Source organism: Melopsittacus undulatus, chromosome 6 (genome assembly GCF_012275295.1).
Source record: "Melopsittacus undulatus isolate bMelUnd1 chromosome 6, bMelUnd1.mat.Z, whole genome shotgun sequence".
Lineage (NCBI taxonomy): Eukaryota > Metazoa > Chordata > Aves > Psittaciformes > Psittaculidae > Melopsittacus > Melopsittacus undulatus.
The window spans coordinates 3,643,998-3,661,531 of NC_047532.1; the positions used below are offsets into that span (position 1 = coordinate 3,643,998).

The window sequence follows — 17,534 nt, forward strand, 5'->3', positions numbered from 1 at the left end:
TCTGAAAGGCTTCATTTTGTTGTATGTCTCCCAGACCTGGGGCAGTGCTGCTCAGTGGGGCAAGTCTAACCCGTAGGGTTCCTGGTTCCAGCTGAACTCTATGGGTGTTGCTTGCAGTGGAGTCTTCAAGAAACTGAGGGCTTCATTCAGCTGGATAGTTCTGCTGTCAGTCAGTCTCTAACTTAACTCCTCTCTATAACTATCCCATGGCACACTTCCCCTTTAATTTGTGGTTTAACAGAATTTAAAGCAGTATGTGGGCTATAACAAAAAATGGTACCGTGTGTTTATGGGGAAAAGATAAACTGTGAAAGAACAGTGCTCTGAAAAGTATTTTGTGTCTTTATAATTGCAGGTTCTGCATCATCTTGATCATAATAACTCCATCCCTGGCAGTGTTCAAGGCCAGGTTGGAGAGAGCCTTGGGTGGCATGGTTTAGTGTGAGGTGTCCCTGCCCATGGCAGGGGGTTGGAACTGGATGATCTTAAGGCCCTTTCCAACCCTGACTATTCTATGATTCTAAACAACAAAAGGTTTATGATTCTGAATGGAATTACAGTCTGTGTAGTGGTTGTTGTTCCCTGGTCAGATGAGAGGCAGGTGTGGGAATAAAAACAATTTTTATTTTCTTGCAGACTTTCTGCACCCAAAACTTACAGTGATGAGGTGTAAATACAGGCAGTAATAAACTGGCACTTTTGTCTGTGTTTAGGGTGTGGGAGGAGAGGTCGCCTGTGAAGACTGAGGCAGAGCAGTCAAGTCCCCCAGCCTTGTCTGTTGTTACCTGTTTGCCAGTTGTGTTCACCTGGGGGTGTAGCTTTCTTTGACCTTTTCTGTCTGACATACCTGTAAAAGCCCTTCTCATTATTCTTTGTGTCCCTTGCCAAGTTCAGCTCCAGCTGTGCCTTGGCATTCCTGACCCAATCCCTACACAACCAGGCAGTATCCCCATACTCAGTTGTGAAAATCGCCTGCTAGAGACACCAAGAGTATGTGTGAAGTGAGTAATGCAGCTGTATAGTCACTTGCACTTGTGGATACGTATTGTATTTATGTATATGTATGATGTAAATCTTGTTCCAGTGTAAGCTACAGTTAATGCTTGATGGTGTTATTGTATTTAAGCACCTGGTTGAACTGCAACGATAAGAATAGATGGACCGATGTAAATCAGAGATTGCTGCAGTTCACCAAGACCTTGCGATTCTTTCAGGTATTGAAAGGTACAGATGGAACAGCAGATAATTAGAACCTGATGCTTTGTTAGTGACTTGGCAGGAGGCCTTGTGCTTCCCTTACTGGGAGCTGTGTAATGGAAGGTAATTTTTCACAAGGGCAGCCCTTTAGTTAGGTAGGACCTAAATAATGGTATGTTACACATACTGTGCCTTTCGGGGGAGAGGGAAGAGAAACAGATTATGAATCAGTGGATTTGATGGGCACTGACTCCAAGGATTGCCACAACCTCCAAATTTGTCTATAGGATGAAGCAGTGGAAAGCAGTTAGTAACCAGCTGGCATTAAACATGAATGTGTTAAGCACATAGTGCATTGAAGGTTTAATGTGTGCAAAAAGGAAGATGGCTGGGTATTCACAAGCTAGTGTTTGATATCAGACAATACTTTGTCATTTGGTCTGTGGCTATTGCAGTCGTTTGCAGTGACAAAGTTGACTTGGTAACTGCCAGTCCTCTTGAGGGTTTATTTCTCTTTAAACTGATCACTTCAGGTATTCAGTTTACAGTGATTCTCCACAAAGCTGTAGTAGAGAGAGCAAGGTGCAGTAGGAGACAAATATAAGACTGTTTTGCTGTTGGAAAGAATACTCATGAGTGTTAGGAAATCTATAACATAAAAACCTCTTCTCTTTTTAAGTTAATGTGAAAGCTGCTTTTTCCTGCAGCATGGTTTGGATAAACTCCAAACAGCAGCTCAGATAGTGTGATGCAGCATTCCTGGTGAAGGTGCTTGTTCCTTGGAATTGTTCCTTAATCTTTATCTGGAAAAACCCCACCCCACACCCAAACCAAGCAACGACAGACTGTTAACATGACTACAACATGAGAAACAGCCTCTGCCTGTCTGGCTTTTCTGCACAGAGCATGTCCTGTGTGTTGTTTTAAGGTTTAACTTGTACAAAAGTATCCTTGCAGTTCCACGTCTCTGTGTGTGGATGTTATTGATGCCTTTGAAAGTTACTGTGCATCAGCACAGAATACTATGATGAGGTTCTGATGCTTTCGTCGTGGGAGCATCTTCAGCCTCTGAGCTCCTGTTTTGATAAATGATTCCACGTAAGCCAGAGCAGTCTTGATTTAGCAGAACAAGACCTGACCCTTCCAGTCCGTTTACCTGGCACAATTGCCAGTGCTCTAAAGTGATAGAAGGGTTTGTAATACAGTGATGTAGCTGCTTTTAATTCTGTGGAAGGCTGCCTGCAGGATAACAGGGTGGAATACAAACCAATTTTAGAGCAGAAGATGTTAAATAAGATCCAGAGACGATCGATGGCAGTGGTCTCTGTACGTACGCGATGCAGGTGCTCAGTGTAGAAAAGCAGTTCAGATCAGTGCAGAGCTGAAGCTCCTCACCCTGCCGGTCCTGGGGGAGCTGAGGGGGCAGGCCCAGAGGCACCGGCCGGGTTAGGGTTAGGGTTAGGGAGCAGGGAGAGAACAGAAATCTCCCTTTCACTGCGAGAGCAGAGCAAACTGAGACCCCTTGGCAGCCCCTCTGAATTACAGCAGCAAGATCTGTCATGAAGGGGAACACTTGGGAAAGTGGAAGTCCACCAAGGAGCAGGAAGGAGCTGGGTGTGGTTATGGGAGCTTTGGCATCTCTCCAGTCCCATTGCACTGAGCACCTGGCAGAGCTGCCATGGGACCAGCTGCAAGAGCTGTCACCCTTCATCGTGCTGGTGGAATGACACCAGATCCGTGTGGGAGGCCCTGGCTGCTTTATGGAGCCACTTGGCTGTGAGTGGTGTGGAGCAGGCAGAAGCAGGGCAATGGTGCAAGGAAAGGTGGTGGGTACAGGAGCTTGAGTGGCAGCAGCTGTGGGGGTCAGATGGCCAGAGGGAGAATTAAGGGGAGTAATTAAATCATTAAAACAATTGGAATTAGGTGAAGAGGGCTGTTCCTTGAGCAGAAAGGTTAGGAGAGGGCTGAGTGTTAGCAGGTTGGGTTTTGGGTTGTTCTTGGTGTTTGTGCTGGAGAGGGTTCTGAGGTGGTACCAGACATGCAACTTTCCTTCTTTTACTTTCCTTTACCTCCCACAGGTCTGTGCCCACAGTTTGGGGGTTTTGACATCCCAGGAATGTTCAGGTTTTCCCTGCTTCCAGGCTCTTAACTGGTAACTGTTTAAATCCAGTTGTTACTGTGCTTGTAGGTGGATGTGTCGGTGGTACGCGTCACAGGATCACAGTCTTTCCAGCACGTAGAGTTGTTTTCAGCCTGTGCAGTTTCTTTGCCTGTTTCCAGGAGGTGGCTAGGACTGATCACTGTGTCCTGTTCTTTGTCTGCTCTCAGGGAGAAGGATATGTTTTAACAGCAGACCAGAAGGAGCATCCAGCTGGGAGGCAGTCAGTGTGGTAGGGTATGAGTGAGAGGTTGCTGCCTGCCCAGTGAGGAAGCTGCTGATGTGCATATGGATGGGTTTTGTCCTCTTTTTACAGAATCACATCTTTTAAGCACAGTTTTTGGCTCAGATGTGGTGCAGGCACCTTCATTTCCACTGCTTGTGAGTGACCTGCTGAAAGTACATTAGTGGCTAGACAGTGGAAATCAAATGGAAAATACAATAGATTGCAGTTTTAATTCCAGTTAGAAGGGCTGAATGTCCATTTAGAATCTCAGCAGAGCCCAAAGGGTCCAGTAGATTTTTCTTCACAGGGTTCCAGGTTTTAATCTGCTTTTCTAGAGGATGTTTTTTGTTGGTGTAAACAATTTCCTTGTCATCTTTCCTCTGAAAGCAAGGACTCTGCTTGCCAGTAAGTGCTTGGGGTGGGGGTATGTGGGTTAAGACTGAGTCACTCTGACTTGCTGGGAAGTCAGCTTGGGTTGTGGTGTAGCATTTGTTTGCAGAGCTCCTCAGGAAGTCACTGTCACCACCTGAGCATTTCCACTCCTCGCAGCAGCATCCTTGCTGTGCTACAGGAAGGTGTTCAGAGCAGAGACTCAGGTTTAAAGGTAACAAGGACAGAAAGTCACAAGGTGAGAGCTTCCCTCTTAAATGAGAGGCAAATACGCTGTGGAAGGCAGTGAAGTTAGAGGTCACTACCCCGAGCTGTATAGGGCAAGAGGGGATGAGGGTTGTGTTTTGAACATAGGGACAGTGTGGGGCTGGTTAGATGACCCTCATGGCATTTCATAAGACCAGGCTCATCTGGAGATTAAGTGCTTAGAACCGAAAGGCAGAAAGTAGAGCAGGGCAGGCAGCTATAGAGAACAGTGATCTGTTCTTTGTATTCCTGGGGGAGCACTGCAAGTAATGAGCTGCTCTATATCCAACAGGAAAGGTTTAGGTTAGATGCAGTGCTGTTTAAAATGAATAAAACCCTGGCAACACCTCCCAGGGCTGGGCCTTTCCTAGAGTGCTGAACAATGTGTGAACTCCATGTGTAGTCAGGCTAGTCTTAGTCTTACATAGGCTCAGCAATGCAAGAGGCCTGTTAGAAGTTCAATGGTGTTTCGAATCAAGAAGTGAATTACTCCTCCACCACTTGATTTGTTAAAAGGCAAATAAGGAAAACTTACATGACCTCTTGTTGTTTTAGATGCTAATTGTAATGATAGGAGATCAGGTCTTAAGAGTGATGGGTTTCATGCTCAGGGTTTGGATTTTCAGAGGTAACAGGGATAGCATAGCTGGGGTGGTCACCCTTCTGTAACAGAAGACAGGTGAAGGTGTTAGCTGGTTAGAAAGGTGTTAGAAAGATGCTTGGCATCTTTGTTAATGTTCATCAGTGAGCAAGTTATTGGTGTTCCAAAATGGGAGAACAAGTGAAAAATGCAGCAGAGTTGGGTTTGTGGTTGTTTTTACCCTTTTGAAGCAGGTGAGGAGGCTGAGGACCAGACACAGCGCCCAGAGCTGTCTAATGTCATTATCACTGGTCTGATGGCAGGACTGCACGTGGTTTTGGACAAATTCCCTGTGATAATCAGCTTCATTAAAGCACTTTGGCAATATAGAATAAATCTGATTTTCTTCAAAACATGGCTCCTTAAAAAGAACAAGATTTATTCTTTTTAACCTTCTGATATTGAAATTTTAGCCTCCACAAGGGAAATGGATTTACTCTCATGTAAATAAGAGTTTAGCCATTAGACAGGCTTTGTTGAACAACCAACCCGCTCAGAACCACCCAAAACCAAGATACAACATAAGAAACCCCACACCAAAACCTAATACGTAGTGAGTATGTATTTCTTGCATCACATGTAACTGCAGAACATCACTGGCTGATCATTCAAATACAATGTAGTTATTTGAAATAACTATTCAGGGATGGGGTGGGTTTGGGGCTGGTGGGGCTTTTGGTCTGAAAATCAGTGACCCACATTTTCAACTCACATCCTGTTCCTTATAGAGCCAGAAAGTGTGTGATGGGAATGGCAGTTCAACACACAAGCTTCTTTGGCTTGCAGCTCTCTGTGTCATGCTGTGCTCAAAGATGGTGCAGTGGGCACTAAAATTGGATTGGGTTGGTTAAACACCTGCTCTTAAAGATAATAACTCATCACTTGCTCTGTTTATACATTTTTTGTCCCCTTGCAAGCCATTTAATGACACCTTGCTGTTACCTGCAGCATTACTATTGCATTATGTGCAGGAACCTGGTTCTCCTGCTGCAGCCCCAGTTCTGTGCTGAAGCTGTTCCTGACAGGTGGTGTTCAACCTTTATCTACCCAGAGGCTCTGTTGCCTTTCAAAAGGCAGGGATCTTGAGGCACTAGTTCAGCATTTAGAAAAGAACAGTTTTAAAGGCCTATGTTTAAAATATCTAGTAATCAATGTCACTCAGTGTCAACTTACTCTCTGCTCCTCCTCTTCCAATGGTGACAACTCTTGTGCTTGTCTTAGGGTAATATGTATGTAGCTGAAGGTTACTCTTGTCAATTCACCATTCTTCAGACCACCTGAACTTAACTACAGTCTTCCTTCACACATGAAACTTTCTAGACCCACTTTTATGGTACTTAAACTCTAGGTATCCCATGGGTTTTTTGAACTAGGCCTAAACATAATCTTGTATCAGATGCCCAAACTGGATTTTGTTTCTCTTTCAACTTGTTTCTCAGGCTTAGAAGGGTAATTTGAAGTTCTGAACCAGCTTTGTGAAGATCTTGCAGCTACTGTGAGCTTTCTGGAATCATGAACTGCCCCCTCACACTGCAGTGGTGGGTTAGCATCTTAGAGGTCTTTTCTGACCTACATGAGTCTGTAACAGTTTTGAAGCCTTACGCTGTTTATCTGTGCATCCTAGTTCCTTATTTCTAATGACAAGAATGCCATTCTTGCTCATCCTCTGTTTCTTTCTCCACAAGCTGTCACAAAAGTATTCAGAATTCATTAAAAAGGAGGATAAAGCTCTTCCCAAACTGCAAATACATTTGTAAGTAATCCCCATATCTGAAGGTGGCCTCATGTAATCCTTCCCCTTCTCTAAAAATGCCTGGAATGCTGATGTGGATCAAATGCCCATCAAACCAGGCCCATGTTAGGCTGTGCTTTCACCATCTGTAGCACCTCCTCATTGCTGCTGTGTTCTTCTCAGGTGTGCTCAGTCTCAGAGTGAATGTGCGGCACTGGACAGGAACTAGCAACAACTCATGCAACACAAAGAGCTTGCAGAACACAGCTTTTTGAACCATTGAAATTGTATTCCACTGTTGGAATGTTAACATTGCACATGTGTAGACACAGAACATACCTGCAGTCCCGATAAAATACATTGCGTATAAATACATTCATGGCTTAAAAACCAAACCCATATAACCTGCAGACATACTCAAGTGCAAGTTTCTTACATGTATTTCACTTTTGTGATGCTAACAGGCCAACTAAGGGCTATGTAATGATTCTATGATGAATAGTGACCAATTTGAAACATGGAAAAACTGCTAATGTGGCTCCATCAGCGAGTCATTCAAAAAGCTGCTCCTTAGATGGGAAGTATTTGCTGTTGTCATATCTGTACGTATATTAAAACCATTTTCTTTCTTACAGAAGCTATTTCCTCATTCCTTTCAGTGACTGTTGAGTTCCATGCACAACTAAACACAGTCAGCCTTGTGCCAGTTTCCATTTCCCTTTCCCCTTAGCACTCTTGGAAGGGGAGCTGGCAGTGTTCTGGACTGGCCAGAGAAGGTTATGCACGGGGCAGTTTGAAGCTGGTCCCAAGGAGAAGGGATTGGTTTAGTTCATGAGTACACAGCCATGATGTATTCTTGCCAAATCTGTTTGAACTGGAAAAAGGAAAAATCCACATACATGCAATCAAGGAAAAACTTGCCCTGGAATTGCAAGTGTGTTCAGGAGATGCATCGTACAAAATCTTTTACTTTCTGTACAGTGACAATACCAAATATTTTCTTTACCATCATATACACAACACAAATATTATGAATAGAAATCTATAAATACTTTAAAATGAATTTGTAATATATAGCAATTGAGGGCCACAGCTGTACAAAATGTAAGCAACATATATAAAATGATTAAGAAAGTGCAAAGTAGAACAGTATCAAGAGCCTCCACTTTTTACAGCACTTATGGTTCAAGTGTGAAGAGTAGCAGGAGTGCAGGAGCTTGGCTACAAGTCGAAAGAAGAAACAGAACAGGATTCTGCACACAAAGTGATGAACTATGATTAAGTTGTATCTTCCCACTTCTTCACATCTATGACTTCCAGTTAATAACAGCACATTTTTATAACAAATTTCTGTCAAGAGTGATTTGTCCCTTTTACAAGTTCCATAAAACAAAGGTTCCCTGGTCACAGACTACTCTTCTGTAAGTACAACAAGACTATGGGGGGAAACTACTGTTGGTTTCTGTTGCCTTGTTATACTCACTGTAGTTAAAAGGTGAACAGAAATACCTTCCAAAGCAACTATTAATGTTTAGACCCTTATCCTCTAAATGACATACAGGTGACCTGTACCATTGCTCACATGTATGTCAAGCTTTAGAGGATCAGTGCCTTAAAACCACCAACCACCCTTCAGAAAAACCCCAAACCAAACACTCACTGGCGCTTCAAATTCACTTAGAGACAACAGCCCAGCAATCTCACTGCTCTTTGGCAGTGGAGAATCAAGGTTTGCATTCAGGTGATGATTACTCATCAGTCCCTTGTATGGCAGTGCATGGCTTTGTCTTCTTTTATGCTCTGTGACCTAGTGGAAAGCTCTGTTTGTTTTAATTAAAATACAGTGGCAAATAAAACCCCATTTGGTGAGATGGAAGCTGAAAGAGTTAATTCAACACTCTCAATTGGAATCTCAAATACCTTGTTTTTAGAAAGCTTTTCAGTTCACCTTTATTTCAGTAAGTGTACTTTATATTCTCTCTTAGGCACTGTAAATGTTCAGGATGCTAACTGATGTGCAGAAGTATCCATCCATTCTCAGGCAGTACATTATCAGTGATCCCTAGCAATGTCTTGACTAGTGTTTTAAGTTTTACATGGAGAAAGGTACATCTTAAATACTCTTTTCCTCTCTCACTAAGTGGCTTACTAGAACAGAAGAATCAGCACCATTACATTAATTCTTCTCTTTGAAATATAGGCCAGATTTCAGAATGTATTAAGGAGAAGTTGTAAGCAGTCTGAATGTGCTAGAGAAACACAGTGATAAAATTACCTGGTCGTACTGCTTCACATCATAATGTCTGTCTCCAAACTGGAGATCATCACATGAAACTCTACAAAGACCATCAGTGTCTAATCTGCTAATCATTACGAATCTGGAGTCTAAGACACTCTCTGTTGTACTCTATACAGATTATAGAAACAGTAATCCATTTGGTATATTTTCTGAATGTGTGATATCTACAGCATACACAGACATTCAAAACTGAGGCATGAGAAGGAACCATCTGCACAGCGTGGTCAACACAACTTGTTTATTTGCCTCCATACATTCGTTCGATGTCGTTGAGGTAATGGTTTTTCAGTTCTTTCCTTTTCAGCTTGAAGGCATCTGTTACTAACCCAGTCTCTGGGGTCCATGGCTCAGGGCTTAACCGTACTTTAATGGGTATTTCAAACCTCTCTAATTTCACTGCAGGGACAAGAAGAAACAAAAGTGTGACTATGATTACACAGCCAAATGAAATACTAATTCTTGTATCAATGCTGAGATAGTGTGCAGATATTCTAGTATTATAGCTTGTATTGGATGTGACAGTGTAACATCTACAGCTTGCAACAATGAGTGTGTATCCTGGGGATCTGAGATGACTGGCCCAAGAGAATACACTAAAATCCAGAGTTGTATCTTCATTGTAGGAATGTAGTAATAACAAGACTAACTCGGACTAGCTGGATGTGCTTCCTATTTAAAGTACAATGAAGTACTTCTGCACTTACCATGGTTGAATGATTCTTTCCCAAATTTCTGCTTCCTAAGAGTTTGTTTAGAGTTCAAAATAAAGGGGCTTCTCTGTATTTTTTGTTCATTAGTTACTTATTTGCCCTTCAGCTGGAAGCAGTGGATTGGTACGTTCACAGCCTCACTGCTACCAAAACTGCTTCTCTCTTGCACAGCCCAACGAGGGTAAAGGAGAAGGCAGGTAACTGCTTAAGGGAGAGGGGCAGGGACATCGGAATAGGGTGGGGAGCTGCTGCACGTGTGCAATACCTGATGGACTCTGCCATCAGCTCCTGCACACAGCCCTGTTGTGGGATCCCACGTCCATAGACGTGTGGCTGCATTCCTAACCCATGTGGGGCAGTGTCGCCTCTAGGCGGCAGCAGATGCAGGACAGATGCGATCTGGCTGCAGGTCTGCACCAGGAGCTGTTCTCTTCAGTCTGGGATTGTAATGTACCCTGTCAGTTTGTTTAGCTCTCTGCCTGCTCCTGACAAGGTGCCTTATGTTCTGCTGAAAACGGGAACGGTCCCTTTAAAATAGTCCTGGAAAAAGGTGTATCCCAATGGCAGAGAACCATCGAGAAGGCAGAAAGAACATACAAGCAAAGGATTTTGAATAAACAAAGCTACCTATGTGGATAGTAATTTGCCTAGTTCACGACAGAAAAACATGGATTAAAATGTTTAAACCCAAGTCTGAGACCTGTGGGACTGATTTATCTTTTTCTAAAGCAAGCCCTAACAGAAGTGCCTTTCATCCTTGTTTTCTTGGTTTCAAAAGGCACATTTCTCCTCTCTGAAGTTTGAGAGGCAGTGCTCAGCATGTACTTATGTCCATTTTTACCACTTCCTCATATGCTGTCCCAAGTGCTTTGGAGACTTTCTTCCCCAGTGACTTTGTTACATTTTTGGCACCATAAAGGACTGATGAGGCTTTTGATTATTCAGTACCACAGCAAGGAATAGGAGACTTTTAAGCCATTACAACCACAGGGATCGTGGCTGTTTCAGAGCTGCAGGGGAAAAAGTCACATGGGGGGAGGAGGAAATGCTTTGAAGTCTTTTGCTTAGCCAGTTTTTCTCACCAGTAAATGTCTTGTAACTTTCCTTCCAAATTTTCAGCTCTCTTGGACCTTATTTTAACTGTTTCAACAGTTTGATGTGGGGTTTTTGCATCCAATTAAACTACTGAGTTTTGGCAGATGGAGGCAACAGGAAGAAGGAAGGGCAGTTAGTGAGGATCACCTGCTGGGTAAGCACATGAGACTGCCTAGCACAACATGCTGCTTTACTTACTCTTGTTTGCCACCTCTTTAATCTCTCGCAGGACTTCAGCTTCCACTGTAGGGTTGTTACAGATATCTACCCAGCTTCCACTGATACCCTTCTGCTCCGCTAATGCCATCAGCCTCTTCTGATTAGGAACCACAAAGCTGATCACGTACGACTGGTCACTAACATACGGTGGCAAGGGGGGAAAGGAAGAAAGATCCAAACAGTTGAGACTTCCATTTTGGAGTGTACAACGTTTACACACAGATTATCCCATACAGAATCCTTCTTGTACATCAACTCTTCATAACTGATGACTTATCAGAGGTGTATTCTAAGTTGTTTTACATTAGGTTTGATTGGTATCATGCTTTGCTGTAATGTCATGAGCACACGTCTCTGTTTAGCTCCCCAGCTACATCTGGTGTTGAGCGAGCTCCCTTCAGTCCCTTTCATGTAGTGTATTTAAGTTGAGGGGAGGGAGAGGAGAGATTGGGACAATTTCCAAAACCCCATGGAGAGCTCTGGATCAGGTGCAAAGTGGCCAGATTAGCTTTACTCTGGTCTTTTCCCAGAGAGCCAAAACACATGCTAGATATAATGACACCTGTTAGGGAAGGGATGAGATGGAGCTGGAGTGCTTTACGATAGAAGAAATGCCAACAGAGATAGGTCACTTCTTGAGGTTTTAGGGAATTTGGCTACCTGTACTACTTCAGAGATGCTGTTTATAACTTGCACCCTGGGGGTGTGGGTGTGTGTTCAGTGGAAACCATGGAAAACTACAGTCTAGCATCAGAAAACTGAATCAGAGCCTGAATTTCATGTTTACCCTAAATGGAGTTTCTAAATTAATAGCACTCTTACCTTTTGGCATAAGCACAGATATTGTCAATCAATGGACAGTTCTTCAGTGCTGCTTCTACTTTGCCCAGAGATACATATTCTCCTGCTTGTAGCTTTACCAAGTCTTTCTTACGATCTAGGAGTAGGGGGGAAAAGAGAAGGAAAAAAGGCTCCATTTAAACTTCTGCATTTCCACAGGCTCATTTGCAAAACTACTGTGTATTATATGTGCAGTGCTATGCAAGATTCTTAATAAACATGAATAAAAGCATCTTAATAAACTTTAAAAGCAGCTAACAGCTTTATAAACCAAACTCCTCTAAACACATTTCTGTAGTGCCACACTGCTTGTCACACAACTTGTACCAAAGTGATGGGGATTTAAAGCTTTGTAACTGACACCAAAAATCAATCTGACTTTATTCCTTATTATACATTTATTCTTTAAAGTCCACGTGCTAAACTTGGGTAGTGATAATGTCACAGGAAACAGCATCACTTCCAAAATATTCCTACAGCTGCAAGCACCTTTGGGAATGTGTTTTACACTGTGATTCTGCAAGCAGGTAATCTTCAGTAGATTAGCTCTAGCAAAGCCAACAACAGGATTAACAGCATGCTTGTAATTATGTTTAGTCAAGATCTTGTAATATGTTAAGGTACCAAAAACTGAGGCCAACCTATGATCTGCAGAGACCCATCTGGATGAAATTCCCCTATATCTCCTGTACAGAACCATCTCTGACCGTTCTCATCAACAGAGAAGTCTTCTGTTGTCTTCTCTTCGTTTTTAAAATACCCCATTGAGACGTTAGGTCCACCAATTACGATTTCTCCTCTAGGATTAGGCTTGTCTTTATTGGTGTAGCCCCCTGAAAACAAGGAAATCCACACACAATTACACTGGACTTGTATATTCTGCTGCCAAGGAAATACTCTGAAACTTCAGCTTGAAGTTAATGCACACAAACTGATGACTGTTATAAAAGAACATGTGCTACACCGAGCCAAGCAGACAGGCAAAGGAACCAGGTGTAAGCAGTGGTTACATTAGTTACTCTGAAATTAAAACCTTTCATACTCTCACCTTCTTGCCAGTCTTTCAGTTTTATTTCACAACAAATAAGAGGAGCTCCAACTTTGCCAGTGCTGTAATCAGTAGCTTGGAGAGAGAACAAGGAAGAAAACAGTTACTTTAGTCATATGTAATAGATACTTGAACTAGAAATAAGGCAGTAGCTTATCTTACATTATTGCAGTTAAGCACTACAGCTCTTCAGACTACAAAAAACCCCACCCAACCCTCATATATATATGATATATATACATATATATCTCAAATTATATATTTCCAGAAGCATTTTAACTACCTTCTGTAATTGTTCCAGCTCCGCATGTTTCTGTTAGTCCATAGCCTTGACCAACAGGACAGCAAAAACAGATGTTCATGAATCTCTGTGTTTGAGGTGAGAGGGGTGCTCCTCCAGAGAGCATCATACGGATGTTCCCTCCCAGCAGTGCCTTTACTTTTTTAAACAGGAACCTTGAAAGAAGGAAAAAAGCCTTAAAACTCATTCCCTCAGCTTGTCTAGAAAGGAGGAAGAAGGTTTGTGTATCTTTCTATTTGAAACACCATCAAATTAACCTCATGCACAGATTTCAGTGGACAGCAGGAGAATCGGGAATGTTACCTCTTGTGCAACACTTGAAGATGGCAGAATTCCTGTAACTTAACAAACACTACAGTTTTACTACCAAAAAACCCATTGCAATGAAAACTAACCAATCATCTCTTGTGAAGATGAGTCACTGCTACTATTAAGTGTCTTCCAGTAAGAACTTGGATTATTTCAGTGATTAGATAAGATTTGTGTGTTAGACGAGAATTTCCTGCGTCAGATAACTGAGCTGATTGTGCTTTTAGACTGCCTTAACAAACCACAAGGGAAAAGGTCCATTTGGACTGTGAGTTAGACTTACACATTACACAGAGGTGCATCGTATCCCCTCTTGATTTGCTCCAGTTTGTAGTCGTAGCCTATCTTGAACAGAGTTCTCTGAATGTAGTTCATCTCTTGCACTTTACTCATGACATTTTTATAAATCCTGTCCATTATTTCCTGGAAAGCATTAAAAAGAGCAAGGAAAATTACCACACAGGCCAGCCTAGCATGTGTAAGTGAAATTCCATGTTCAAAATAGAATAAAACCACCCCTATTATTATTCTTCATTTGAAGCAGGTAATACAGTAAGAGTGAAAACGGCTGCATCATTGGTTAGGCAATGCTTAACCGTAATGCACTGAATGGGTGATCAGTTTATAGAATATTGCAGCTTGGAGCTATTAAAAATGGGTGGCACAAAGCATCACAAATGAAGCAGAAAATGAGTGACTAAGCCTTCCTCCTGTATGTGCTGTTTTCTCCTCACACCAGTATCACTAGAGAGGAAGAACCCCCATGCTACAGTATGTATCTCCTGTTAAAACACTTACCTTGAGAGGCACACAGGCAAGTAAATGACTACTCACTGCAGGTCTTCAGGTGTGCTGCAGTAGTTCCTAGCAGCCTCGTATTTCTACAAGCACCTTTTTAAACCTCACATTTAGTTCTGAAATACTTTCCTCCCCTCATGTTAAAGATGTCTTTTTTTTATCAACCACAGCTACAAATCTTGGGTAATGAAACCTGCTATGTTATATTGCTTACATTATTGATACCACCTGAACCTGAACTTAAATGTGACAAACTGAGCTGAGTTCAATTTAGCTCAATCTCTTTGCTAAAGGGTGGAATGTGCCATACAGGATTCATCATGCTGAGGAGTCCTGGTGCTGTACTTTATCCACAGCAGCTGGCAAGCACACGGAATGAACTATGAGATTTCATTTCACTGTTTCCTTTACCAAGAGAAGTTTTTCAGCTTTCAAAGCAATGTGGTTTCAGTAATTCTAGTTACCTGACAAAAACCCCGCAGACAAGAAGTTCATTTCCATTAAAGTAATAAGCCTATGATCACTAAAATATGCAGAACTTACATAGTTTTCAGAGGGGTGAAGTATTTAACAGAAGTGTAAGGATCAGCTCCTTTGAGCCTGTGACAGAGCACAATGGTGTGATGGACTTATGTGCTTTCTGACAGAAGTCAATTCAAAATTGAAAAGCAAGCTATGAAAATTAGGTACTTTGAAATACCAGAGATCAAACTATTATAGTCTTATCATTAAGACTTATTAATTACAGTCTTATCATTAAGATTAGCTCCTTCACGTCCTCATTACTGGCACTGACAGAAACTAGGATTTCAGCAAACACATACTCTATTTTCAGCCCAGTTCACCTGTGCAGTATCAGCTGCTGTTTCCAAAACCAGACAGTATTTTGAAGCAGAACTACTTGTAGCATTTTGGAAAGACTACAGAGGCATGAGAAGGTATTTGGGATGACAGAGGCTGGAAGGAACGAGTGGCCTTATTACAATGTCCTGCTTGAATGAAGTGTTTAGAAATGTTTGTTTGTGCCTCTGGACTCTGCAGAATTATTTTCCAGTTCACTCCTTGGACACTCCCATCCCTGGTGATGTTATGTGATGGGTTGTGTATTTGGAGAGCACAAAGACCTTGTGGAATACAGAACCTTGGTCACCCAAATACCAACGTAAGCTACAGAAGCAATAGAAGTTACAGTCTCCTATCATTTTACCTTGTAAGAGGAGACTGAGCATGGCCTCCTTACCCTATGAACAGTCAGGGAGACTTGGTCTAAGTGTTACCTTGGAGACAAGCACCTGAGACTCAGCATCCCAACAGCTACAGCAGCACAGCCAAGCTCTAGAATTCACCAAACACCCATATCCTTGGTGCATCCATCTCAGCCAAAGCCACCCCGTTCTCCCCCTGTGCCAAAAGGGTTTTCAGGCTGTGAATGTCAGAGACTTCACAACTCTATCAGTAGCTTTACGAATGTGTCCTACTGTTGTAGCAGCAGCCCAATAAAACATCACTTGTAACTATGAAAACACATTCACAGTTTCAGATCGAAAAGGGTCTTGGCTTTAGCACCCATCTATTGTGCTCATCTGCAGCACCAGCACTCAGTTCAGGCAGTGACAACTGCAATTCTAAATTGTGCTTTTTCCCCTATTAGTGACAGTTACTTACACATGAAGAGGAAAAAAAGTAAATGGATTTTTTTCTAGCATGAACAAGATAGAAAACATATGTTTTTTGCTACATGTATCTGTTGCATACTCACAGGCACAGCTGCCATCAGTGTAGGCCTGAGGACGGTGCAGTCTCCTTTGCTTCCCTTCTTAATTTTGCTCGACTGTAGTAAGGAAAAAAAAGTCAATTTATGAAGTTGAAACCAAAGCAGTTCTTTAGAAAAGTACTAAAAAGTGAAATACATGAGCATGTAATTTAAATCTCTTCCTCTGACCCTCCAAAAAATATTTCTTGCCTAATTTTCCTCCATTAGGATGGGAAAAGTAACAATTCACAACAATTTCAACAAAAACTACATGTTTTACAAGCCCAACTTGCTTAGTCCAATCTGTATTTCCTCCCTCTAGTACTTGCTTTCTCCTTCATCTTCCTTTTCTGCTTGATGTACTCTCTACACCAGCTAAACATACAGCAGCATCCAGCTTAATTTGCTCTTATTTAACTGTTCAGTGGAAAAGGCAACAGGCTGAGTAGATGATATACAGTAACTGGATGAAGAACAGCTAAAGTGAGACCAAAAAATTCAAATTACTTTAAACAGTCTCACTGTCAGCTCATCTATTAATAGCTGTTCTTCCTATAGCCAGTGGATAATGCTGTATGCATTTATTAGGTTTTCTTTTAGATTTCCTAAGTACTATAAAAGTAAAGATTGTAAGAAGATTCCTGTATGCTGACCCACTGCTGCTGTTCACAGGAACAGTCATTTGTGTTGGGTTCTGACCAAAAAATGGCATTTCTGAAGTGTGCCACATCCATCAGCATCTCCTTAATGACAGAGGGTGGCTATGCAAGGAGACTGCACACTGCAAAAGCTGCAGTTGGCTTTTGCTTCCCCCCAGCCCTCACCTGATCCGACAGCGTGAGTGGAGAGGAATAGCCGATCCTGCAGCCGTAAGTGATGCAGGAGATTTCTGCTGTCAGTTCTAACACGTGGGCCAGAGGCAAATAACCGATGTAAGTATCCTTGGACCTAGGACAGGGTTCTCTGGTTAACAGTGGTGCACAAGTGGACTCAAAACACTCTTCAACAGCTTTATTGTGTGCTTAGTTATTATGTCTTGAAAGACTTAAGTCACAAGTAAGGCTTATTCTTCTGCATGGAAGAAGGGTGTGATTACAGTTTATAAGCAGAATGGGGTAAATCCTACTCTACTGAAGTCAATATGAATTACAGGATTTGCCCTGTTTTCTTGGAAACTCAAAGCTCCCTTAATGCTCCACTGCTGTTTCTTTTTCTGAGTATGGGATTATAATATTTAAATCATTAAATAAATATAAATTCTTATTATTTATATTTATAAATATTTAAATCATTTCCAAATCCTTGATAGTCATCATAGCATCTCCTTCTAAAATATGCTGGTAAAAAGACAGCTGATCACTGCAGTGATTCCAGCTGCCTGAAAACAGCTACATGAGGAATCTCTTTATCTGGTGGCAACTGCAGTTTCAAACAAGAGGTTGAGCTCAAACACAAGATTTATTTCTTATGAATTAAATATTACTGGGCTCATAATAGAATTTGATAACACCTGATGCCAGCAACAGACTTCCTATAAACCTCTGTACTTTTGGAGGTTCTGCTCTATCTCTCT

At 42.0% G+C, this 17,534-nt stretch overlaps 1 protein-coding gene across 4 annotated transcripts in view; it reads right to left on the minus strand.

Annotated features, from left to right (window-relative positions):
- Nucleotides 1–6,843: 6,843 nt before the first annotated feature.
- Nucleotides 6,844–17,534, minus strand: part of ACSL4 (acyl-CoA synthetase long chain family member 4) — a 30,531-nt gene continuing 19,840 nt past the window's right edge. For all 4 annotated transcript variants that reach the window (XM_034063840.1, XM_031045043.2, XM_031045042.2 and 1 more), the window contains exons 8-16: nucleotides 16,786–16,909; nucleotides 15,968–16,039; nucleotides 13,694–13,833; nucleotides 13,084–13,256; nucleotides 12,801–12,875; nucleotides 12,394–12,585; nucleotides 11,735–11,849; nucleotides 10,892–11,049; nucleotides 6,844–9,284 (exon numbers count right to left, since the gene is read on the minus strand). In XM_034063840.1, the coding sequence (XP_033919731.1) occupies nucleotides 9,127–9,284; nucleotides 10,892–11,049; nucleotides 11,735–11,849; nucleotides 12,394–12,585; nucleotides 12,801–12,875; nucleotides 13,084–13,256; nucleotides 13,694–13,833; nucleotides 15,968–16,039; nucleotides 16,786–16,909 (1,207 nt within the window). In that variant the 3' untranslated portion in view covers nucleotides 6,844–9,126. The remainder of the gene's footprint in view (nucleotides 9,285–10,891; nucleotides 11,050–11,734; nucleotides 11,850–12,393; nucleotides 12,586–12,800; nucleotides 12,876–13,083; nucleotides 13,257–13,693; nucleotides 13,834–15,967; nucleotides 16,040–16,785; nucleotides 16,910–17,534) is intronic.